The 25,583-nt window shown below is 36.3% G+C and overlaps 3 protein-coding genes and 1 long non-coding RNA gene across 12 annotated transcripts; 2 read left to right on the top strand and 2 right to left on the bottom strand.

Moving 5' to 3' along the window:
* Positions 1 to 2,075: 2,075 nt before the first annotated feature.
* LOC121778684 lies at positions 2,076 to 4,620 on the top strand. The gene is made up of 2 exons (XR_006045704.1): positions 2,076 to 3,673; positions 4,327 to 4,620. It is a non-coding gene; the product is annotated as an uncharacterized LOC121778684 (long non-coding RNA).
* A 1,830-nt stretch (positions 4,621 to 6,450) lies between these two features.
* Positions 6,451 to 11,883, top strand: LOC121779799 (rop guanine nucleotide exchange factor 14-like). Of its 3 annotated transcripts, XM_042177230.1 has the most exons (9): positions 6,451 to 6,860; positions 7,160 to 7,273; positions 7,731 to 7,858; positions 9,658 to 10,029; positions 10,101 to 10,255; positions 10,345 to 10,419; positions 10,505 to 10,774; positions 10,857 to 11,195; positions 11,405 to 11,883. In XM_042177230.1, exons 3-9 carry the CDS (start codon positions 7,783 to 7,785, stop codon positions 11,780 to 11,782), a joined length of 1,665 nt encoding a protein of 554 aa, XP_042033164.1. In that variant the 5' UTR covers positions 6,451 to 6,860; positions 7,160 to 7,273; positions 7,731 to 7,782; the 3' UTR covers positions 11,783 to 11,883. The 3 variants fall into 3 exon arrangements, with proteins under 3 accessions (XP_042033164.1, XP_042033165.1, XP_042033166.1); XM_042177231.1 differs by lacking the exon at positions 7,160 to 7,273; XM_042177232.1 differs by lacking the exons at positions 6,451 to 6,860; positions 7,160 to 7,273 and adding an exon at positions 7,375 to 7,461.
* An 85-nt stretch (positions 11,884 to 11,968) lies between these two features.
* Positions 11,969 to 17,213, bottom strand: LOC121779797 (beta-amylase 8-like). Of its 6 annotated transcripts, none has more exons than XM_042177225.1 (10): positions 16,568 to 17,210; positions 15,478 to 15,708; positions 14,695 to 14,847; positions 14,367 to 14,570; positions 13,802 to 13,996; positions 13,231 to 13,395; positions 12,816 to 13,076; positions 12,513 to 12,725; positions 12,229 to 12,448; positions 11,969 to 12,151 (listed from the first exon to the last, which is right to left on the bottom strand). In XM_042177225.1, the coding sequence occupies exons 1-10, from the start codon at positions 17,072 to 17,074 to the stop codon at positions 12,135 to 12,137; spliced, it is 2,166 nt and encodes a 721-aa protein (XP_042033159.1). In that variant the 5' UTR covers positions 17,075 to 17,210; the 3' UTR covers positions 11,969 to 12,134. The 6 variants fall into 6 exon arrangements, 4 of the variants coding, with proteins under 4 accessions (XP_042033159.1, XP_042033161.1, XP_042033160.1 ...); XM_042177227.1 differs by having other exon boundaries at positions 14,695 to 14,775; positions 16,568 to 17,209; XM_042177226.1 differs by having other exon boundaries at positions 15,478 to 15,705; positions 16,568 to 17,209.
* A 3,491-nt stretch (positions 17,214 to 20,704) lies between these two features.
* LOC121780461 lies at positions 20,705 to 24,625 on the bottom strand. Of its 2 annotated transcripts, none has more exons than XM_042178096.1 (6): positions 24,212 to 24,625; positions 22,729 to 23,766; positions 21,690 to 21,884; positions 21,453 to 21,583; positions 21,172 to 21,282; positions 20,705 to 21,091 (listed from the first exon to the last, which is right to left on the bottom strand). In XM_042178096.1, the coding sequence occupies exons 1-6, from the start codon at positions 24,371 to 24,373 to the stop codon at positions 21,028 to 21,030; spliced, it is 1,701 nt and encodes a 566-aa protein (XP_042034030.1). In that variant the 5' UTR covers positions 24,374 to 24,625; the 3' UTR covers positions 20,705 to 21,027. The 2 variants fall into 2 exon arrangements, with proteins under 2 accessions (XP_042034030.1, XP_042034029.1); XM_042178095.1 differs by having other exon boundaries at positions 21,453 to 21,604; positions 24,212 to 24,622.
* Between the last annotated feature and the right edge of the window lie 958 nt (positions 24,626 to 25,583).

The following is a 25,583-nucleotide window of genomic DNA, read 5'->3' as shown; positions in this document are numbered from 1 at the left end:
ATGATTGCGTTCACGTTAACGTGAAACCTTATAAGATGCCAATTTAATCTATATTTGTTGACTATTTGCTACAATGGGACCCATTCACTCCATTTGTCAACAGGTGTATATGTATACAGGGACGGAACCAGGCATGGGCCAAGCTGCCGCTCCAGTGGGGGATTAGCAGGTGCCGGTTCCATTAATTCCATCATGGCTGCCTATGTCTCCATTTATTTTACAGAAAGAAAAAAGGGGAAGGTGAAGAAGAGAGGAGGAGACGAGTGAAAAAATAGGGTAGATTTAGAAAGTAATTATGACGAATTAATTTACAGATATATGGGTCCTAACTCCTTACTGATTTATATGTTTAACCTCTCTTGTTTATTTTGGGAATACATACTAGTGCTATTAATTCTTAATTTCTTGTGTGTTTCGAGAGATTCGGGAATATACTCAAATTTGTATTCTTTTTATTTTTGGAATAATAATATATGCTAATTTTCTTCTATTTATAGTTCAATATTTAATTTATAAAATATTAGTAGTTATTTAAACAATTAAAATTTGGAAATCTAGTTAATTTATTTCAAAATAGAATATAAAATCACAAGGTTTTAATTTTTATTAGACACAATTTTTATCTTTTATTATTCTTACCTTCTTTATTTATTTTAAAATTTTATAAAGTGATGAAAACACAATTACAAATTGAATTTCAAATATAGAATTTCATATATTTTTATATGGGATAATATTCATTCAAATTTAAAAACTTAGTAAAATTTTGATCAATTTCATAAGGTTTGAAATCAAAATATTAAATTGTAAACTTTTAAATTTTCATAATCATCACTTTTGATCACAAAATGTCGTTATTTTATAATTTTAGCACCAGCTTATTCAAATTTCTGGTTTCGTCTCTGTATATATATAGTCGGAAAATTTGAATATTGAAGACGGCAAAGCAATGAATGCATGAAGATCGAGCGGTCAGCGGTGGAAAACAAGGAATGCATGATAAATCCATTTTAAAAAATGAGATTTTAAAAAATGGTGTTCAGTGAATTAAATAAAGAAATAATATAGTAATAGCAAAAACAATAAAGTAGATAAATAAAGAAAAGATAAAATATAAGAGAAAAAATAGACGAGTTTGAGAGGAAATAAAATAAGAATGATTAAATATATTGATTTTTATTAAAAGAAAATGATTTAATTATAATAATATATTTATAAAAAAATGATTCAGCTATAATAGAAAAGGGTAATACTATTTTATATAAATAAAATCTTAATACACCAATAAAAAGATAAAGAAGAGCGTGTATAAAATAAAATGATTAAATGGTGACTTGAAGGCCATATAACGTTTTTATTTTTTTCAAACGGAAAGAGTAGCTGTTTATTTAGTTAATCTACTTAATACTCTACTCCTCCCAGTATAAATAATTTGTATTTTGTTTAAATCAACTCATTTTTCTTGGAAAAATATAACATAATTATTTTTTCTCTACTTAATTATCTTTTTACTTAATGTTTTAAATATCATAAGCAACGTTCTGTCATCACTCATCAACGCTTTTTACTCCATAATGTACCACACGTCCCATTTTAAAAGAAATAAAATCTCGTACTATGACATAATATAAAAAAACCAAACCAACCAAAAATATCTAGATATTTGTTACCACTTTAATTTAATAATTGGTTTTAGTTAAAAAGAGAGAGAGAATGTTGCAGAAAAGGAATAAAATCGCAGAAATAGATTTAAAAATCAGATTCCATTCCAAATGAAAAATAAAAAATGAGAATCCAAGTACAATACAATATCTATAATTCTATTATTACCTTTTCCTCACCTTGTAAATAGAAACAAAGAATAAAGTCGCGCACGCGTCTCCTCCAGTGGTCAATCCGTAATTATCTCCAAATCCAGGAACTATTTCTAAACTCCCAACGACTTTCATTTTAATTTCGCTTACTTTTGTAACGTCATACTAGCCGTTGATTTCAGACACGTGGCAGTATCTGCTGCGTCCGCTCCAGCTATAAACTAACAACCTCACCTCACTCAACCTGCAATCCCACCTCTCTCTCTGTGATATGGCTATGGATTTATTGGACGAATACTCTTCAAAGCAAAGTGTTGGATTCTGTTGCCGCGCCCTCTAGTTCGCTTGGTGCAGGTCGGGAACTTAATTCGCCGATTGCCTGTGAATTTTGCGGTGAATTTGAGCTCTCTGCGTGTGCGTGGTGAAAAAACATTTGATTGCCACTCAATTTGGCGAAAATCATGTTCCTGCCTTGCATCAACTGAATCGGAGGCCGCGGTGAATGATTATTTATTGGATTCACGTGGATCTGCTGCGATTGATATGGCGTAGGTGTTAATTTTGAATTCGATTTTTTTTTCCGGATCTGAGTGGTTTGTTTTTCTGCATTGAGCATGAACTATAGATCCTGTTTCTCTGCATTGGCACATACCTAATTATCACTCGTCTGTAGAAAATTAGTGCCCTTTTTCCTTAACTAGCTCTAGCTATGGACAATTTAATTCCTGTATTGCTAGAAAAAAGGATGAATGTAAGTATTTACATTGCAGTTGATGCATCTTCTTATCAGATTATAATTAGTAGATAATAGGGGAATGATTAATCAACTTGTGATTCAAAGAAATCTTAGTAGTATTTGATTGTGTCATTCTTATTAGTTGAATTTCATTAATTTTCAGTTTAACTCTTTACGTTAGTAGCTTTTCTTCCGAATTCACTTGTAATACTGAAATAAGCTGTTTTTTCACAGAAAGTTGATACATTTTTGTGATGGATGATCCTAAGCCTAATGTGATTTACAAGGATAATTATGCTAAGAATCCTGACTCTGAGTGAATTGCATTGCTTTTATTGTATCCATGATATTACTTGAGTTTTACTTACTACTTTCTTTCTCCAGTATGACTGTTTCTGTGAATCATGTGAGTTGTTTCCCATCATGTTGAAAAAATATTCCTCATGTTGCAGTGGGGTATATGTTGGCTTTGTTATGGGTCATAACTTTGTCTTCTAGTGACCTGAAGGAATAAAATGGCACGCTCCCTTTTGTGCTTGGGAGGATAATGGGCATATTTCTAGCAAACCTGTGTTCTTAGTTGTCATTTTAAACTGCATTTTCCTGTATTGTTCTGCATAGCTACTACACCCACTTGGCATATAAAATGCCCCAATTGTTACAATCAACAGCTCCAAGATTTGTCTTTTAGAATGATTACATATTGCTGTAATTGATTCCACAGTTTCATTAGACTGTAATTTGAGTCTAAAATAACTTCTCAAAGACAGCATCTGCAATTTTTGCTTTCAAGTGAAGGTACCTGGCATTGATTGCTTAGAGATTATGTTCTACGTGCAAATCTTTTTGGATTAATTTTCAGTGATGTGGTGTCGTGGACGAGTTTGATATGAACAGGGATTTTTCATTTTTGCAAGAATTTGATCAAAGAAAAGATCTCCATAAAGATGATGGATTTAAGATTTGGAGGTGTGGCATGAAAATTTGAATTATTTACCTTAGTGTGACTAGTTTCATCAATTTTTTAGTGACTATGATAAACAGGTAAAAGGACAGAGAAAAGCAGAGAGCTAAAGTCAGCGGATCCAGTGATGCACTGATACTGTCTGAAGGCATGACTAAGGTGCAAATTCTTGACCTATAAACTGTAACTTTATACATTGATGTCTACATTGATCGCTTGGATGCAGATTCAAGTTGTACACGAAAAAAAAAAACTAAAAATGGGGGAGAAAAATGTTAGTACTACTGCTGATATGCGAAATGGATCGTATGCCCAATAGTTTCTTTTCATAGTAATCTTTTATTCTTGTTTCTTTTGTCCAAATTGGGTACTTATCAGAGTTCATCAGTTATCAATTTTAGGAGCTGATGAGATAATTAGATTTCTGAAAATAACTTGTTGGAGTGAGCTAATGATGAGAATTAGTCGTATAATTTATTTGTATTTTGACTAATGGTATAATAAAGGATCTCTAATTCTTTACATTTGTATTAATGGTAGAAGAATCATAAATAGTTAACTGATAAAAACGTCTCATTTTGTGAACATTTATTGTGTGCATTTAACTCTATACATCATAAAAACCAGTTCAATCTATATTTGTAAGTGGTCTTGTCCTAATTCTAAATTTTAGACTTAAATAAAAATTTTCAATTCAATCTATTGACTATGTAAAGTGGAAACGATAATCGAAAGTTTGTATCCAACACTGTTATATACCTATGAAGGACAATGATATAATGTTAAAACTAACAACATATTTAATGTAAAAGTGAGCTCATAAAATAAAAACCCTGATCCCTGGAGTGGAACTTGGAGATGCGAATAGGCGCGTTTGCAGCTCCAAAAATATCAGTGCCGGCCGTTTTTTCTACCCCAGGTGTTGCTGAAAGCCCGACGTTCCGGCTGTTCGGCTGCAACAATATTCAACCTTGTGATGTGAGATGAACTCTCTATCTTATATCCTCCTTTTATCAAGAATTTTCTTTGTTTTTCAATTTGGGGCATTCTAAATGATTGTAATACAAAACAAATTTAACTCTCTATCTTATATCCTCCTTTTATCAGTGCTAACTCGTTTTGAATTCGACGACATATGGATGGATAAACACTCCAAATTCATTTAATATGATTATCAATTTCACAGTGAAACTTCTTTACAATTTTTAGATGTCGCATTCTTTGATTTCTTTTTTTTTTAATCTAAAAATATTGGTAATTTGACAGATTTAATGCTTTTCAAATTGTATAGTCTAAATTGATTTAGGTCTTTTTTTTCCTGAAAGAAAATTACTGAATTAGTTCTAGAACTTAATTTGTTTTTTATATTTATGAAACAATGATCTTCGGCAGATAAATATTGATCATATAGTAATACTAGTATTTTAATTTTCTAAATAACACTAGTACTCCATAAAGTTAGAGAATAACCAAATTATTATAAAAATAGGAAATGAAATGAAACTAACTTATTTACAACCGAAAAGTTGGATTTTAGCTGAAATGGGCTGATTTTGGATTCACTGTGGCCATAAGATAAGTAAATATGCTGATTTGAATTCTAGCCTAGTGGGCGGACAAGTGATTGCCATATCAACATTTCTTAGTTCGACCCGCAGTGGTTCCGTCCTAGTCTCCGTCCTATCAATTAAAATTCACTTTTCATTTAATTTTTAATGTTATGTATTTTTTTATGTTTTCAAAAATGTTTTTATGAGAAATAATTTTATGTTTGTATTATGTTTTCACGTATATAAATACTATGTTTTATGAGAAATGATTTTGGAAGAGTGAGTGAGTGAGTGAGTTGTGTAAGACATGAGTGAAAATGAGGTGCATTTCTAGATTGAAAAAAAAAATTAAAGCACGTCGTCCTCGTCTGGCGTTGTCCGTGTGCCTGCAATGGGCGGACGATGCGTCGGACGAGCGACAGGCAACGCATCATCCGCAACTGAAATTTCGGTTGTGTCGCTTGTCCGGACAGTCCGTCATCCTACAATGGTCGGACGAGGACGATGAAGAGGCCTCGTCCGGACAAAATTCGGACTATTGAGGATGGTCTTATAGGAGCTTTCACATAACCCTAATTTTCTACTTGCGGAAGGAAATATAATTAACAACAAGAGTAATATTTAAATCAAACAAATTCGTGAAATGTTTTTTATTCCGAAATGGAGGTCGGCAGGAAATACGTGAGTGAAGTCTCTCTCACACAAAGAGGATGGCAAGTGTCTATATCTACTTAAATTTAAAATTTGGAAGTCCCATTTTTAAAATGTGCATTTTCAGCTAGAGTTGAAAAACATCAAATGAACTTTAATTTCACATATTAAAATCTATTCTAGCATTAACGAAGACAAAAGTAAATACATATGATTCATTTAAAAATGTAAATCTCTAATTTAAATTCTTTTCTACGGATCGTATATTCGTATGCCATTTTCTTATAAATCTTTTAGGGTGGGTTATAATTATATGATAATTATCATGCATATTGTATGATAAACTACAGGTGCATATGGACAAAGATTATATAGTAAGTACACAAAAAAAAAGGAACAACACAACGCTGCACATTGTAGGCCCCAATAATTCAAAATTGTTAATCATAATCATTTTGACATTTAATCACTTAACATTAACGGGAAAACTAATAACATCACAATTAATGTTCCATTCAATAATTTGATTATGTTTCTCATTTTCCATAACGTGTTTCCTTTTATCAATTCATTTCATGTCACACACATTTATTATATAATCCAATATAATTACTGTAGTTAATCTTCTTTCTTAACACCTTCGAACCGATGGGTATAGAGTTAATTAAGGTAAATTTTAAGTACTTATAGCCTTTTCATGACTTAATTATCTATCTCTGATAAAACCTCCTCAATTCTAGATTTGTGCTTCACTTCCTCAATCCCCTACACTCTAATTTCATTTCCATCACCAACACACACACACACACACACTAATGTAATAGATGCAGTCAAAGCTCTACATTCTTACTACAGTTCTTGCTCTTGCCCAATTCCTACTCCCCTTTGCCTGTCTCTGACGCTACAACATTACTCCCATTTATTTCTTTCATTCTCTTTTCCACCATTTCTAAAGACTCCTTTTTTCTACCTCCCATTTTACTGCTTCTGATTTTGATTTCACCCTCTAAACTTTTTGGGATTCTTTTACCTCTCTACTGCCTTCATTTAATCCATAGGGGGGGACTGATTTTCTTGAAACAAGCATTTATTTTTAGTTGCATTCAACATCAAACAAGAGGATTTTCTTTGCTGTTATCACAAAGGTACACCATTCTCTCTATGTTCTTCTGGGTTTTGTGTAAAGGGTGAAATTTCATATAAAGATTCGATCTTTACTTCAAAGATTAATGAGCTCAACCCTCTATCTTGTGTTTATTCACTTTCTTTTTTCTACCTTCCAAAATGTGAAATTTCATATAAAGATTCGATCTTTACTGCGTCTCTTTCATGATTCACCGATTTTTTCACCACAAACACACGTTCTGTGTGTGTGTGTGTGTGTGTTTCTCACCTTTTTTTAATCGAGTAGTTTTAGTACTAATATTTAATTTTTCATGCACAGTCAAAGGCTCAAAGCAGTGTTGCAGTGTCTGACATACTACAACGCAAGCTGAAACTACCCTCTTTTATTGACCCATTCCTTCTGTAAAAAAAAGCTTGCTTCATTACGTCAAAGGTTATTTTTAACACACTTTTTACCTGCAAGATTCCATTTTTCTCACTTTTATTTTATGTTATCGTGCACTCCACTCCTAGCTCACTGAGTTGAGCTCATGAGTCAACTTAATAGCATTGGGATTGATTAATTAATTTGTTTTTGGTTCAATTTGGATTTGTAGAGGGGGCAAATCGCCGCAAAATTTGGTATAATCCCATTATTTCTTCTTTCTTCTTTTGTTTTCTCCCATGAAAAGAAAGTGTTTTTAATAATAGTGATTCTTGTTATACACTTCTTGACTTCCAACAATATTTGTGACTGAATTTACATTTTGTTAACTAGATTTTGGAAGAATTGTCTTTCTTAGTCGACCTGTCACGTTTCATTTTAGAAAAAATCTCACATTATTTATTGCTAAAGAAACCTCAACATCAATATATCATGCAATTAATTGTATATCTCTTTCTCTATGCAGGAAGGTGGTTTATAAAAATCATATTTTTATCGACAAGGATACCGACACAACGATGATCATGAGGAGGAGATTAACTTGTTGTACGAGAAACATAAGAGATATGAGCAATGACTTTGATGAACAAGAAAGTAATTTTCTTTCCCCAATTTAATACTAGTATTTTTTATGAAAAATAAATCAAGAATCATAAACTGTATAAAACAGAGCTGTTGTTCTGTTTCACATTGTTTGAAATACTGGCGTCTTCCCGGTCTGGTTCGGCTCCTTTTTAAACGTACATTGCACGTAGAGGTAAATGCATCCCGGAACATACGAGATTGAAACATGAATAGGATGCATAACTGGAAATGCTTGATATATGTGTATAGGACAACTTGTCATGGTGAGTCATAACTGAGCTTTATTTTATTTGGAATCTAAATACAAAGTTTTTAAAAAGTCATGGATTGGTTGCTATGCACCTAATTACCTACCCCATGTGTGTCTATCAATATAAGATTATGTATTTGACAAAAAATTTGAATCTTGGGGCTTAAAGCTCTTCAAATGAGGAAATTTCTTGAAGTGTTTGGGAATGTGCCCCCTTCCTAATATTAATTGGTCAAGTCCCTAGAAGATAAGTAACCCAAAAATATAATATTATTAGTAGCAAAACATATAAGCCTATCACTCTGCATTTTGTGCACATTTAGCCATGTGGGGTTGGGTCTTATTTATTATACATTTATTTCACTCTGCAAGAAGTAGTTCAATGCCACACCACTGAACAAGAAATCCTAGCATTATTGGTCAAATCTAACTGATAGAAGACTATTATATATTCATTTCTTTCTTTTTTATTTGTGAGAAGGGCCCCTTTTTCTTTGATGCCATTTAACTTGCTTAGTCAATTTCATGGCCCCCAAAGATTTCAAAATGCTTGCTTTTTGGTGTTTGAAATGGGGTAGAGGAGAGTGTGAGGGGAAAAGTTTTGTGTTCTCTTTTGTTGGTGTGAAAGAGATTTCTCAATAGCTCTTAGTGATGGAGGGACTATTGAGTTTGTATGGACCCTAATTCTTTAATCATAAAAAATCATGACTCACATTTGTTGGGACAAAAAAAAGTCATTGTCTTCTGACATCTACTTTTTTCAAATTTAAATGGTTTCTGTTTGGATCTACATCTCCTGCAGAATTATATCTCCTATGATCAGTCCATCTCAGATCATCTTGTTTTTATGCTCTCTCAAATATGGACTTTTATGCTTGTTGCAAGTTAAAAATTATCACTACTGAGAACTCAAGTTCGAATGCTGATTGCTAGTTCTAACTATAAGACAAAAAATGGAAAAAAATAAATAAATCCCCCGTGATTTTCGTTATAGTGTAGCCTGGTTTCTCCAGTTGTTTATTTATGTATTTGCAAATGTGTCTTTTATATCGAACTGTTGCGTTTTTGTCAGTTTTAAGTGACAATATGTGCCGTGTTACTTGTTTATACCATGTGTGGACACACAATTTTTGCATCTGGATATAAGTAATCTAAGAAAAGAATAGAATCAACCGAGACGCACTGTTTGCAAAGATCTATGATCGTGGCGTTCATGCCTTTCTGACATATGTTCTTCGTATGTTAATTAATCGCGCTAGCAAAGTGCAGCGTTCTTACCTCTAGGCCGAAGACGAATGTTGTAGTTTAAAGTGATCTACTTCTTGGAGACAAAGCCTTGTTGTGAATCTAATTTATTGATAAAGTTACTATGCTGTGTTATAATGGAAGTTTAGACAGAAAAAAGTAGAATAAAAATCAAATATTTTCTTGAAAGAATCTCAAACTAGTGTACTCCCAAAGTGATGTTTTGAGGTCTGGAAATAGTGTTTCTCGTGCCACGTTGACAGTTGCCCTTTTTGGTGTGTTTCATCAACTGACTTGGAATCTGTATGTTCAGGGATGACGACATATAATGGTCTTGAGAGCTGCATTCATTCGTTCGATAACGATAGTGGCACCAGCAGAGGGGATGGCTGTGTCACTGACTTCTTTGATGACGATGACTCCAGCTGCTCGTCCAGCACTAATGCTTTCGGATCATTCTCCTCTCTCAGGACGATAATGAAGAAAGACGATCAGTGTCAAGATGAGTGGAAGTTCACAACAACCCTTCGTCCGACCCTTGCAAAAGGAAAGCCAAACCAATTCTCAGATGTCGAAACAATGAAAGAAAAGTTTGCTAAGCTGTTGCTCGGGGAGGATGTTACCGGTGGGAAAAAGGGCGTCTCCACAGCGTTAGCGCTGTCGAATGCTATCAATAGTCTAGCAGGTAGAGACCGTTACGCGTTTAGTTTCTTGTCAAAATGTCGCTGATGACAAATGTTGGTAAAAATATTGAAGCTTCTGTCTTTGGTGAGCTTTGGAAGCTGGAGCCATTGCCGGAGGAGAGGAAGAGCGAATGGCGAAGGGAAATGGATTGGCTGCTCGCCCCAACGAACTATATGGTCGAGTTGGTTCCCGCAAAGCAAAACGATGCCAATGGCCGAACTTTAGAGGTATGTATGTGTTTTAGCCCTATCCGTGAACGATACGATGATTGCATCACGAATACGGATTTGATCTTCTGTCTCGTTGCTACGTGTAGATCATGACTCCAAAAGCTCGAGCCGACATCCACGTGAACCTTCCAGCACTTCGGAAATTGGATTCCATGCTCATTGTATGTTGTTTCTCCACTTGAAAAAACGATCTTCATTTTTCAACATTCATGCTCACTCTGCCTCTTTAATCTCCGAAACCACCAGGAAATGCTCGACTCGATGGTGAATACCGAATTCTGGTATGCGGAGGTGGGCAGCCAAGGTGAAGGAAAGAGCCGAAGCGCAGGACAGAGCACGCGGTGGTGGCTTCCTTCCCCGCGAGTGCCCATAGTCGGCCTCTCGGAGATAGAAAGAAAGAGATTACTGCATCAAGGCAAATTGATCTTCCAAGTGTTCAAAGCTGGGAAAGCCATCAACGAGAGCGTCTTGGCTGAGATGCCGATCCCTGCTACCATCCGAGACGCGCTCTCAAAGGTACATTGTCTCTCTTTCGTATATGCATACATGGTTAATAATGTGCGGCCGATACACTGAACTTGTTGCCTGTCTGTATCAGTCGGGGAGGGCGAGCCTCGGAGAGGAACTGTACAGGATCCTGACTGCAGAGTGTCTGTCTACCGAGGATATGATCAGCTGCCTGAATCTGAAATCCGAACACGGTGCTCTCGATGCCATCAACCGATTGGAAGCTGCTATACTCGCGTGGAAGGAGAGAGTGGCGGAGCAAGGCAATGGGAAGTCCCCCGTTCGAACGTCATGGTCTTTCGTTAAAGTAGAACTCGATAAGATGGAATGGTTGACGAACCGAGCCGAACTACTGCTGCTGCAGCTCAAGAGCAAGTATCCAAATCTTCCTCAGACTTTCCTAGATGTCACAAAAATCCAGTATGGCAAGGTATGCTATTACACTCTTCCGCCATTAATCGTCCCAATTTTCCATTTTCATCTGCCCTTGAAAATTGTCTCATTTCCTCATTCCATTAACTTTAGCTCACTCAAATTTGCTCATTCCATTAACTTTACCTTCCACTATTATTTTTTTATTTACTTTTCATTACATTTCTTAAAAACATGAGCCTCTTATCAATGTCGAAAAATATGTAGGATGTGGGGCACTCGATTCTTGAAGCTTACTCCCGAGTTGTATCTAACTTAGCATTCAGCATTCTGTCACGGCTAGGAGACATTCTTCAGGAAGACATAACGAGCAATCCCAACTCTCCGGTGGCGATGTCGCATCTCGTCGGAGCTAGAGTTCCGGGGATCACGGACAGCCCGATGCTCGACCGCGTCAGGCACTCCCTCATTCACCAGTTGAACACCGTGGAGATGAAGAAACCTTGCGACTCAGGCAGCAACGTTTCCGATGTCGACACTCATCGCGACGAAGCTAAGATGAGCTCGGTGAGCAGCGTGAAGCCTAGCCGGAGCCGAGTTTGGTGCATCGGCAGTCCGCAGTTCGTCTGGTCAAAATTCTCCTAGATACCAACTCATAATCCATGTAAATAACCCTCCCTGTTATGTGGAGTCGCATTTTGAAACACATGTTCCAAGAATATTTTCATATATGTTTGTCATGAAAATAGGTTTTGAATTCGTTCTTTATCCATGGAATTTAGTTATTAATCCAAGAAAGTTATCATGTGATTTAATTGTTCTTTTTGCATATGCAGATAAACATTACTTGTTCATAGAATCGTGGTGAATATACATTTTTAACATAGAAAAGTCTTGAAATTACGTCCACATAGAAAATAATTAAGGTTGGACTTTACAAGAAAAACTTTGTAGTACAGTAGGTGAAAGTAGTCTCCCGTGGCGCCAGTTGGGAATATTAGTTACTGACTTCTCCTGCAAGTTAAAGCTTGAGACTATGAGACACGACCCAAAACAGAAAAACGAGAAATACGACGATGAATGTGGCTCACCGTGCATGCTTTTAATGAAGTAATCAATCTCCGGGAAGCATATGGTTCTTTGGATCGAAGGCGAAGGTTGTTGGAAGGCGAAGAAAGAGAAGTGTCTGCGGTCAGGATGGTCTCTCGGCTTTGCTGTCTCAACCAGCCTCGTGAATTCTTCTCTATTGTAGCATGGCTGCCCATTCTGGCCTGCAACATTAAGCCCTTTGTCCCAACCTGAGTTAAGGACCTGCATCCACGAAAACGTTACCAAGAGCAATTGGTCACTTTTAAGTGAACTAAAGACGACTAACCTGCCAGTTCAGGGCCATGGGATCAGACAATGCTTCATCAATCTCTGGATATGGAGCCTGAAATCCCGAGATGACAAATTTCATGGTGACGGCGTGGTTTTTCAGCACTTCGAACAATGGAGCATAACCGTCCTGGTTAGAAGGGTTGTTGAAGCCAGCAGTGAGCTCTGCAGCATGGCTACTTGTCTTATACCACCAGTAAACTGCTGGAATCTAGATCATAGATCTGTTAGTTATCCTCCTAATCTACAAACATAAAACTCATGGGGAAATATAACAGACTTCGGATATGTGAATGAGTACCTTGACGACTATCTGTATATCCTCGAAGGCAAGACTTGCCAGGGACAAAACATTATCAGCATGGTCTATTAAGACCTGAGTATACCAATGCCGAAAGAAGCGTCCGTAGTAGCTATCGTAATCACCACTGTCACAGAAGAATCCTGTCTCATGTGGCTTAGAATTATAATAACCAGCATTGTCAGGGGCCCGGCCCCAGAATGAGTGTCCACGGAGTTTTGCAGCTCTTTGGAGATTTTGCAACAAATATTTATCGTGACACTGGAAAGATGGAAATCATAGAAATATCAGGATGCAATATTGAAATATGCATTTTTTGTACTAATATGCAAGATGAGCAAATTTTACCACTTTTGTCCAGCTAATAGAAATTTCAAAGATAAAATTCAAAAGATACTTAGATTTTATGAGATACCTGAAACTCACCAATACCCGGATATCTCCAGCCCATCCTTTCTGAAAATGAAGGGTACTTCAGCTCTCCAGAAGCTCCTAACCCAACTTCAACAGCAGAAATGAGGCCCTCAGTGAATAAGTCATCAAACTCAGTTCGGAAGCTTCTCATGAAATCAAAATAGATCTGAAATTACAGAAATATACTGGTTTATGTACAAAGAAATTTTTTTATTCTGTATGTCGAGCTGCATAAAATCACCATTCCAAAGGACAGCAACAAACATAGTAAATACCTATAACTGATATGAATAAAGAGGTAAATGTTAGAAACAAATCATGGATCAAGTACTAAATCTAGGAACTTCAAGGACAGAACATTATACATGAAAAATTATTGAGGATGGTTTTGGGAATTTAAGGCGGTAACTTAGTTTTTGAATTTTATTGGTGAAGCGAACTGAACAAGAATTATGCTCCAGATTGCAGAAGTCATTAAACCGTCAAGTATGCAATGATCCAAGAGGCTTTAAAAGGCCATGACCATGATCCGTTCACTTGCAACAAAGGATGATAAAAGAATAGCTAAGTACCTCGATGCCAGTTCTTCCTTTAAGTACTCGTTCCTTGTCAATGCCCCAAGAAAGACACTCAGTATTTCTTCTTCCTTCACGATCTGTGAAGAATATATCCTGGTTGTTTTTCCCAATTTCCAATACCCACTGAGGGAGGGAGATAAATATTCCACCCGTATCAGGTCCTCCGTATTCATGAAATGCCATTGCCACCTTCAGAAAAGAGAGATTTCAGAATATTCACCAAAAGCATACCTTAGGAAACTAGTTAAACATAAAAAATAATGACTTTGGGGGTAAGTGTAGAAAATGCATATTGAGAACCATGAAAAAATATTCAAAAATGGTGTTTAAATTATATGATCATTTTCTAGACTAATATTTTCATATTACAGGAAGAACCCCCCAAGTAGAGACTTTTTCATTTGATCTTATATGGTATGTTAATATGAAGTTTGAGTACTGCCACTACAAATGGTATTACGCCCTAATCATGTCAATTGCTTGTTGAACCAAGTGAAAGTAGGATACTCAATATTCAGGGGTCAAAGAGTTAAAGAAAACATTCTTGAAACCTCATTACCTGCAATTTCATACCAAACTCTCGAATAATGTTAAACATTTCCCTGTAGCCTGCCCATTCATACTTCTTTGGTGTCCAAGCTTCAATGATTCCCCACCAACAATCTACGATAACACCATCAACATTCAAAGACCTCAGATGTTGTAATTCCACTTTAACACCTTCAGGATCCATCAACTGGCAGAAATTGCTGATTAAGCCAGTCTGCAAAATCCAATCCAGAAAAGGTATTGCGCATTTAAACAAACTTATACACAGGAGATGTTCAAGAGTAATGTGTTAGGATATTATTTTAAATACTCCAAAAAGATTTTGAAAGAATACTTACTGCAAGCTTCACATAAACAGGGATGTAAGAGGTTTCAGGAAGACCGTTTCCATGCTCCCTGCAGTGAACATCTTGCACAAGCTGCAAGAATCGACCATGATGTAGAGAATTATTCATTATGCAACTGAAGTATGTTTCTCCCCCGAGCAATGCCTTGAACATAAAGTTTAGCACCAAAATCTTAGACAACCATACAGGAGCACTAAACCCAAGTTTGCATGCCTTCGCCATGTAAAACTTGTACTCCCTCCGTCCCATTAAATATGTAACATTTGCTTTTCGGCACGGGATTTTATGTAGTGTTGTTTTGTGAGTTAATAAAGAGAGAGTAAAGTAAGAGAGAAGGAAAAGTAGAGAGAGTAGTGTTTCCATTTTTAGAAACGTTTCATTTTTAGAAACGTTTCATTTTTTATGGGACAAACTAAAAAGGAAAATGTTTCATTTCTAATGGACAGAGGGAGTATTATAGTGCATATGAAAGAAGCTCCCAACATGATGAAGATTTCATTTTTGGTTCCTCTTAGTTTTAAAGAATGCCAAACATATTTCTTTATGTGGACAGAGATACAAGATACTGGTTTGGGTCATAATGTTCTACCATATAGGTGTAGGCAAATGAGTACTAAGTTTGGATAAATAAAAATAAAATTCCCATTATATGCAGTAATCTTCAACCAATATGAGTGCCAGATATAAATTACTATTATAATAATTTCATTAAGTCAGATGAATGACTAAGCAAATTAAGTCAAGGTAGCACAAATTTTCAGAGAGAGTTTATACCTGGCTTGTCTTCAAACATTCAGGGGAGTCTCTGGCGCTGGCGCTGGCACTGGAATATTTGTCAAGCTTTGCATCCCTTTCTGCAACAACTGAATCAAGGGATGCTGGTGACAAATTCTCATCAACTCTGAGAGTTGAAGGCTGACAATCAACTGATGGCCTCACAGAGCAATTTCTCAAAGCACCAGAATATAATGGGCTTTCAACTGACCGAACTGGATTTACACCCTGCTTCAAGTTAGCAGCAGCTAATCAGAAACACTGTATAGTTTTGTCACATGAGTGATATAAAACAGCAGTCAAACACGATATCTACAACCACGAGATGACATACAGCAGAAGAGTCACTTTTTCTAAATAAAATGAACTTGGTCTGTACCAATCCCGCTCTCCACATAATCAAATTCCCTGAGAATCAAATTTGGATAATAATCATAGAAGAATACAGTATCAAGCTCTCTGCTTTAGTCAACTCTGTGGCAAATAAATATATCATCTACAGAAACGTAAATCCAGAAACGTGAATCTAGATTGTTAGTATTACTAAAAGGGGAAGGAGAAAGAGGACCAATGATCAGGATATGCAGTCCACCATGGATTCTTTCCATAAAACAAATAACTGAAATTGTTAAGTAGGAGTACAATCTATTCCATTTGTTTGGCTCGAGGTGTTAAGCTTTTGTATGCAATTGGAAGCACAACAACCATTCTCCCCAACTTAGAGAAATTTAACTCATCAGTAGTGCCAAAATACCCAACTCGTTTATCATATGTAACCTACAGTGTTCAGGTTCTTTTCTATTATGCCCATAAATGATCACTTAACAAAAAACTTCCGAGCTTCAAAAACTAGCATCTGATCCAAATCTTAAGGTACTTAAAGCAAATCAACTTCCTTTCAGTTTTTTCTTTCCTTTCCATACCGAATTCTCAAATTGAGTCACAAATTCACTACAGACATCACAAAAACGACAACATCACCACAAGAACTCCTTATCTATCAATTAATACGTGTTCAATCCTAAAACTTATAATTCACATAATAAGATACCACTGAAACCTCTTATTCCAAAACTTTCAAAACACTCACCACGTTAGAGGCATTACTATTATTTTGTTGAACAGAATTGAAATGAGAAGCAGGAGGCGGCTGCGATTGCGATTGCGGATGTATTGGAGGGGGCGGCGGCGTCTGCCTGTAAGTGGTGCCGTCGGGCTCAACCGTCCAGCCAGCCTCCCGAGCGAGTGCAGCGATGACGTCGTTCATGTCGGCGCGCGCAGGGAGGGGGAAATTCCCGTACTGGCGGAGACCGGCGAGCATTCGGCTGGTGATTGCTCTGCGGTGGCGCTCTCGGAGCTTCGTTCGCTCCTTCTCCTTGTCTCTCTCCTTCCTGCTCTTTATTGGAGTGGCGGTTGCTGCGGCGTTGCTGTTGGAGTTTGTGGCGGCGAAGCCGCGGAGGCGGCGCTGCGGCTGGGGTTGCTGGTGGTACGGTTGGGTGGAGGTACTGGTGGCTGGCGGCGGCGGAGAGTGTTGCGGATCGAGATCCTGCGTCGCAGCGGCGAAACAGTGGTTCATTGCGTTGGCGTTGGTGTTCATCGTTGCTGCATCTCGTCGCTCAGTCACCACCGTTTCTTAGCTCTCTCCTTCTCGGACTATCACACACACAATCTTCGTTGCTGGTTTATCATTATTTGCATTTCACACCCTCCAGATAGCACTATTTACAATGTTTGCATCAGCAGAAGATTAAATGCCGTTTTCTAATAATGTCAAAATTACTTTATCCAGATTGTCTGTTCTAAAATCTAGCAGTACCATAAAAGTGGAGTATCATGTTAGTACTATTATTTAGGTCCGATTAATAAAAATCCCATTTCATTTTTATTATAATTAATAAATAATATCTTATACGTATTATTTTATTAACTCACTTTTCTCATATTTTAATATTTTTTTCAATTAATGTCAAACAATTAAGAGTAAAGACTCATATTACAGAGGAGAAAATAAGATTCATATTACTGAATGGAGGGAATACTACTTATATTTAGTAAATTATCAAAAAAATTATGGAGGGAATACTACTTATATTTAGTAAATTATCAAAAAAATTATGAAGTTTAGTTAAACTCTGATCAATTTTAAAAAAATGATTGAAAATATTATAACTTTGATATTTTTCACAATTCTCCTATGACGAAAGATTCCATCATGCTCTACTTTTGAATGTACTAATATAACGCATACATAGTAAAAATTTAAGATATGATTGACTAAGTTTATTAAAAACGTAACTTAAGTAGGTGAATGTTTTGTCAACATAATATTTTTGCAAATCATACATAATTTCTCTCAAATTATACATTATGGGACAATTGTGAAAATTTTCAAAGTTATGATATGATTGACCATTTTTAAATCAGAGACAGACCAAAATTTGTAGGGGTGAGCAAAAAAACCGAAACCGAATATCCGAACCGAACTAAACAGAAATTTTGAAATTCGGTTCGGTTTTAAAAATAAAAAAATTTCAGTTTTTCGGTTCCGGCGAAAAAAAACCTGAAAAACCGAATTATATTTTAATTACAATATTATATATTTACTCTATTAATTTAATATATTATATCATATATATAATATATATTCTTTTAATTTGTATTATATATTTATATTCTATTAATATATATATATATATATATATATATATATATGGATGTATTCATTTCCTTTTCCTATATTTCCTCATTTTTCCTTCTTAATATCAGCCATTAGATTAGAGAAATTGACGGTCAAGATCAACATTGGGTAATTAATCCCGTGTTGCATTATTTGTCCTATTTTGTGCATTATGAGGGTACAATAGTAATCTAATAATGGCTGGAAACCGCTACGAATAATGCACCACATGGTCACGAGTAATGCATATAATTGCCTATATAATGCACAATATGTGAACTGCAATGCATACGAACAAGATGTGCTGTGTTATGATGTTTGACACACGTTTCTTGTTTCCCTAAGGGTTTAATAAGCTTAGGGGCTAGGGTATAGTACGTAGACATGTATGTAATCTTCACATGGTAACGAGTAATGGATATAATTGACTATATAATGCACAATTTGTGAACTGCAATGCATACGAACAAGATGTGCTGTGTTATGATGTTTGACACACGTTTCTTGTTTCCCCTAAGGGTTTAATAAGCTTAGGGGCTAGGGTATAGTACGTACGCATTAATAACAAATTATAAAACGATACGAATAATTCACCAAATTGTCACGAGTAATGGATGTTATTAACTATATAATGCACAATATGTGAACTGCAATGCATACGAATAAGATGTACCATGTTATGATGTTTGACACACGTTTCTTGTTTCCCCTAAGGGTTTAATAAACTTAGGGGCTAGGGTATAGTACGTAGACATTACTAAATGCACGTATGTAATCTTCAATCCGTTGATTAACCCATATACACAATACCTCTAATAATGCATAATATACTGAGATAATGACAATTAACAGCTACATAATGCACTACCTAAACCAAATAATGCACATACGTATATTCCAATAACAACAATTTGTTAGTAATGTCTACGTACTATACCCTAGCCCCTAAGCTTATTAAACCCTTAGGGGAAACAAGAAACGTGTGTCAAACATCATAACATGGTACATCTTATTCGTATGCATTGCAGTTCACATATTGTGCATTATATAGTTAATAACATCCATTACTCGTGACAATTTGGTAAATTATTCGTATCGTTTTATAATTTGTTATTAATGCGTACGTACTATACCCTAGCCCCTAAGCTTATTAAACCCTTAGGGGAAACAAGAAACGTGTGTCAAACATCATAACACAACACATCTTGTTCGTATGCATTGCAGTTCACAAATTGTGCATTATATAGTCAATTATATCCATTACTCGTTACCATGTGAAGATTACATACGTGTCTACGTACTATACCCTAGCCCCTAAGCTTATTAAACCCTTAGGGGAAACAAGAAACGTGTGTCCAAACATCATAACATGGTACATCTTATTCGTATGCATTGCAGTTCACATATTGTGCATTATATAGTCAATTATATGCATTACTCGTGACCATGTGGTGCATTATTCGCAGATACCAAAATGTGGCAGTTACTTTTCCGTCAAATGTCAATAATAACCCTGTAATGCATACAACCACCTTCTATAATGCAACACGGAACCAGTTTTATAGAATCAATCTGATCCGTTGATGCCTTAGATCTAACGCGTAATATTAAGAAGGAAAAATGATCTAAGATGTGAAAAGGAGAATAACGCTCTCCTATATATATATATATATATATATATATATGTATATTAATATATACTCCATATTTTTTTCGGTTTTTCAGTTTTTTTTTGAAAATTTCAATTTTTTCGGTTTTGTTCAGTTTTTTAAGTTCGGTTTTCGGTTTTTTGGGTTCGGTTCGGTTTGGGTTTTGAACTAAATTCGGTTTTTCGAGTTTGGTTCGGTTTTGACAAAAAACCGAACCGAAACCCGAGTGCTCACCCCTAAAAATTTGATCAAACTTTATGATTGTTTTAACAATATGCAGTTACTGGTATTGCCTCTCTTAATGTTTCAGTAAGTTCACATTTGGAACTTCCACATGATATTTGGATTCAAAGATTGTTTGAAGTAAATTGAACCGATATTGACGGATATTATAAGAGCATCTACGATAAGGATAGGCTAGCAATAGTCTAGCCAAAACTCCTCCCGCCACATCATCATGCATTTCCCACAGCCTAGCCATAGCCTAGCCAATGCCCTAGCCTAGCAAATAAATTGATAAATACGATTGATTCATTTTAATTGTTGGTATTTATAAAAAAAATGAAGTGCAATGAGTTGCAAATATAGAGTATAAATAAAAAAAAATCGGTTAGCCTATCGTTCGCCGGGTAATAAGCGGTTAGCAATAGGCTAGCGATCAGCTAACCGGTTAGTTCGTGCCCAACCTCTCGTCCGTCGCCGTTCATCCTTCGCGTTAGCCTAACACAATAGCAGACGTCCGCCATGCCCTATCCGCTGGCCTGTGGCTAGGGGCGGACGTCCCTTATTGTGGATGCTATAAGGATAAGAGGTCGAGACTTATAAGTCAAAATTAATTTTACATGATATTTTTCCAAAATTAATTATTTCAGTCTCTATCTATAGCTAAATAATATTCATATGGAGTATATGGTTTAATGACTATATCTTACTTATTTAAAAATTTACAAGCCTTTACAACGAACCCTAGTTTTTATATTCTTACTCACAATTCTCTATAGAGCAGAGAGGGAAATAGACACTCCAATATATCGAGCAGTTGAAAAGCGAGAGATTACACAATTCAGACCAAGCTGAAGGATTACCATTTTAACCCTGTAACCCAAACCTAACAAACTAGAACAACACACAAACAAAGGTAGTGGAAGGGAGCTAACTGATCCTCTCTCCACAAGCCAAACGGAGCAAGTTTGAGTTGATCTTGCAAAACATATGATTTTGCCATCAACAGCTTCCCGTAGTTAGCGAGTCAGGTCGGCAGATGTCTCGTCTGCAAAGGGGGCATACCCTGAGAACAAAACGGTTACCTCAGGTCATTCATCAGGGACAAATTTCGTCAACCATTACAGCATAGGTTAGAAGAAACACCTGTGGATTTCTTTGAGCCATTTATCGATGCATGCTCGATGGAATTCATGATGGCAAGGTAGTACTCGCATGCTGTCTCCGTCTTCATACTCAACAAGACAAATGTAACACCTGCTTGGGTTTAAGGGACATGGGTCGTAAATAACAGGATATCATCTAGCCATCCCCAACATTAGATGAATCGTTTCAAAAGTATCCATGAAAAACGCAAAACATGCTAAAGAAATTCCAGAAATGGGATAAAACTGCGTTGCAAAGTATGATTCATAACATTCACTTACTGCACAGTATCTTCACATGACTTCCTTTTGAATTTACAAAATATCTTCAAAGGCAGGGAGTCCACCACTTCAATGGGTGCTGGAACAGATCCAATTGAAGAAACAGAAGGCCGAGACAAGACGACAGATTGCTGGTGAATTTCATCCAGAACCTAATTAAAATGAATGCAACAGATCTCACCCCATTTTACCAAGGAAAAAAGCATGCGCATCATACAGGGAGATCTATAACATTACCTCAAATAAAGCCTCTGCTAGCATGACAATTCTTGATATGCTAGCCCTAGCATTAGCATCGTCATTTGAATTAGGCTCTCGAGCAGCAATGCGGCAAGTACAATGACCTCCTTGATGTTGACCAGATAAGATGCAAGACCTCTCCTGAGCAGACAAGCTCTCAAATCGGCTTCCATGTCTCTGAAGTGCACGAACCTAAGAGAAGATTCATGGATTGTTAGTTATACACAGCATGGATGTGAGCTGCATAGAAACATTATTTTTGGAATTATGGACAGAAAGGTCACTGTCATAAGAACCTGATAGCTTAAATTGTTTAGGCTCAGTATTGTTCAGATATTAAAATGGCTGCATGCATTTATCTGAAACATCCTAAACATGGTTTGCACTTTGCAGGTTTCAGTCTTCAAGAAATATAAGAGAAGATGTTTACACATGTTTAGAAGCCATTTTGATTCCCTATCAGATTCCCCAAGCTTAAGCACATAAAAAGGAAGACCAAATGTGAAAAACTCACACGCATAGACATAAAATCTTGAAGTTCATTTTCTTGGGTTAGTTTGTAAAAGGTGTATTCAGAGATGAATTCGTCAACGTAAGCAAAAACATAGAAAAAATTATTATTACTAAAACTTAGCCCATAATAGTTAGAAGAAAGCTCTTGCAGTTTCTTGTTTGCATCAACAGAGTTTCGGGAGGACAAATTCCAAGTATCGGTAGCCAGTGCATGTATGTAGCTTACCAATCTAACATGGTAGGCCTTTAGGAATTCAAGGTTCACTTCATACATAATTATTTTAGCTACTTTCATAATAATTCTGGCTAGATTAAATCTCTGTGTGTGTAAGCCAGAAGGAATGGTGGTTCTGGACCTAAAATCCAAATTACCCCCAAATTTTATGTCCATATTAGATATTGTACTCATGATGTCAAAAAATGAAAAAGGAAGTAGAATACATAAAATTCAAGAGAAAGCATTAGTTGCATTTATTACCAAAATTTACAATTGTATGTGAATAAGTGAGAAAGATTAAACTACCTGTGATCTTATTCTTCGCCGGCGCTCCATGAAATTTGATCTATGTTCCAGTAGATCTCTATACCTGGTCTCTCTAGCTGCTCGTGGGGTTCCATATGCATTATTTTGATTACCGTAAAAGGGGCTAGGAAAACTGGACAGGACATTGTCAGAAGTGTTCTGATGAGTAAAGCTATTATCATCGGACGTTGCATCCAGTTCTGCATGGCCTAAACCCTGTGCCACAGTATCCTGATGAGCAAGCCCCACCTCCCTGTCTTGCTGAAAATTATATAACTCCAAATCAGAAGCAGCAGTTCTACGAAGAACTCTGTCACGAAGCCTGCCAACACTTAATGTTCTACTGAACCTAATATTTCGTTCGGCAGGTTCTCGAGCAAACTGTCTTGCAGCATGCCTTGTTCCATCATCATCAGTGTTTACATGATCTAAAGGTGAAAATAAATTGGGATTGCTATCTACTGTTGTATTATTTCTATTTCTCAGTATGCCTTGACCATTATTTAACTGTCGGCTATCTTGAAAACTTCTGGAAAAAACAGGATTTGGGCTAGATGCATTATTTTCATCTTGCCTTCCAGGAAACCTACTGGTGAAGCAAGCAGGAAAAAAATCACAGCCTTGTGACCTCTCATTTCTATTTACATAGCTACTAGAGGGATCAACACATTCTTCTACTTCGTCATTTGAAGTTGTGAGACCCATTGAAGGTGTTGGATAAGATCTAGTGGAGCCCAAACTGTCACCTCTTGTCAGACGGAAGCTCAAGTTTCCAGGATTAGTACTAAGGCGAGAAAGGAACCGGCTAGGAGGATTAAATGACCGAGAGGAACTGTTGCCTTCTGTAGAGGCATTATTGCTGATGCTAGGCTCACCCCAGTCGTGGAGCTGAATGCCAGAGTTTATACAGTTCATGTCATTGCTCTCCTCCGCTTTTTCTGTCCCGTAACATTCTGCTGAAACTGGACAGGAGCCTAATTTATTCTCACTTGGACAGAAGGCAGTCTTTCCATTTTCATCAGTTGGGCCATCAGAGACCTGAAATTTCAACATGATGTTACTTGGCTGGCATTTTCATAATGCTCATTAATCTAATGTAGTACTAGTTGTGAGCAATGAACTATTCGCAATTTGGCAACAGAATAATGATGGGCAACTGATCACTTCAAGAAAAGGCACGAGTTAAACCAGCTACGCCAAGCCAATGTATGCAGTCAACATCAAAATTTCCATCAATTCATGTTCTTACGTTAAATCAGATTGCAGGAAGAAATGCCTAATTCAATTAAGTTTCCCACAATTTTCCCATATTCACAATTTTAATAGCACATACCAAAACGAAGCTGATTTTAACCAATTCCGCACAATATAAAAATGACGAAATTACATGCACACCAATTCCGCCATCTTCCAACTCAAACATAAATTAGATCTACAAAAAAATCACCGAACAAATCAAAATGAATTAAACAAAAAAAAACACCTGTCGTTCATCACGGTTATCGCAGTGAGATCCGAGGCAGGACGACTTCAAAACTCTGCTTCCGCTGGATCGACTCCTCCGAATGGCACCTCCAGACGACGAAGAAGAAGAGGAAGAAGGCAATCGGCCGGCAGCATTGTGCTTGCTACTGCTCAATCCCATTCTCTTTTCATTCAGTCATCATTGAAACAAATGCTGAGCGAAGATCCGCCGCAATCAGTGGCAGAATGCTGGATTGCTTACAACATGTCCAGATCCAGAAATTGATGGTAATAATTGCGATTTAAGCAAACTGTATCAGTATTCACCAGCTAATGATTACAAGCATGGCGCAGTGGGGGTAGGGGAGCGTGAAATGTGGCAGAATTTGAGCCTTTGAGGATTCAATTCGAAATTGGTGTGACGCCATTTCTGCTTCGACATGAATCTGTTGAGAAAATGGGTCCACCGCAGTCGGCCCAATTTCAAATTTTCAAATTATTTTTCAACCATATTGGGCCATAAAATAAGGCCAAATTAGATGCAAGCATTTTCTAAAAGAAGAGAGAATTAGGCATCAAATTTTACTGGTTTCTTCTCCCTCGGAGAAATAAGGCCCTACGTGGTATGGTGGAATGGAATGTAGGAATGTAACATTCCTATCTCCATTTCATTCTTTTATATGGTAATTTTTTTCTTAGGCATCACCATTCCATTTGGAATGGTCATTCCATTCCATATGGGAATAGTGATTCAATCCATTTAGTTAATGAATGACTATTCCATTTTATTTCATTTTTCTTTCTTCTTATTTTAAATTTTAATAAAATTATATAAATATTATTAAATATTATATTTAAATTTAATATCATCTTAATTTTAATAAAATTAAAATTTAAAATTTTTAATAATTGAAAAAAAAATACACACACCCCCCACACCACCACCACATTACACACACTAACACATATGCACACACACATACACGGATACACCCCACCACACGCACACGCACTACCACCACACCACATATGCACACACACAACACCACATATACGCACACAAGACAATATTTGGCAAAAATATTTTTGAATGAATTTTTTTTTGGTAGAATCAATATATTAATTATTCATATTTCATTCCATTCCATTTCTATATTATTTGTAGTTATCAAACATAGAAATTGAATCAATCAAGGAATAACAATTACATTCCATTTGTATTTCTTGTGCTTACCAAGCACAAGAATGGAATGAGTCATTCCATTCCCATCTCCATTACATTCTCTCCTCATTCCATTCCATCATACAAGAAATTGCAATTGAATTTCACACATTTTGAATTTAGAATTGGATTGCAATTCCAAATCTTCCAATTCCACATTTTGAATTTC

Source organism: Salvia splendens, chromosome 19, assembly GCF_004379255.2.
Source record: "Salvia splendens isolate huo1 chromosome 19, SspV2, whole genome shotgun sequence".
Lineage (NCBI taxonomy): Eukaryota > Viridiplantae > Streptophyta > Magnoliopsida > Lamiales > Lamiaceae > Salvia > Salvia splendens.
The sequence above is the reverse complement of the archived record's forward strand: the minus strand, read 5'-3'. Positions and strand labels throughout refer to the sequence as shown.

Excerpts from the sequence above, each read along its gene's own strand:
- LOC121780461 (XM_042178095.1), bottom strand. The coding sequence starts at position 24,373 with ATGGGATTGAGCAGTAGCAAGCACAATGCTGCCGGCCGATTGCCTTCT. Across the intron at positions 21,283-21,452 it reads TCATGTGAAGATACTGTGCA|GTGTTACATTTGTCTTGTTG; the intron begins GTAAGTGAATGT and ends AAACCCAAGCAG. Across the intron at positions 21,092-21,171 it reads TGGCTCAAAGAAATCCACAG|GGTATGCCCCCTTTGCAGAC; the intron begins GTGTTTCTTCTA and ends TTTTGTTCTCAG.
- LOC121779799 (XM_042177231.1), top strand. The coding sequence starts at position 7,783 with ATGATCATGAGGAGGAGATTAACTTGTTGTACGAGAAACATAAGAGAT. Across the intron at positions 7,859-9,657 it reads TGACTTTGATGAACAAGAAA|GGATGACGACATATAATGGT; the intron begins GTAATTTTCTTT and ends CTGTATGTTCAG. Across the intron at positions 10,775-10,856 it reads TCCGAGACGCGCTCTCAAAG|TCGGGGAGGGCGAGCCTCGG; the intron begins GTACATTGTCTC and ends TGTCTGTATCAG.
- LOC121779797 (XM_042177225.1), bottom strand. The coding sequence starts at position 17,074 with ATGAACACCAACGCCAACGCAATGAACCACTGTTTCGCCGCTGCGACG. Across the intron at positions 14,848-15,477 it reads AATGTTTGAAGACAAGCCAG|GCATTGCTCGGGGGAGAAAC; the intron begins GTATAAACTCTC and ends TTTATGTTCAAG. Across the intron at positions 12,726-12,815 it reads ATATACAGATAGTCGTCAAG|ATTCCAGCAGTTTACTGGTG; the intron begins GTACTCATTCAC and ends TCTATGATCTAG.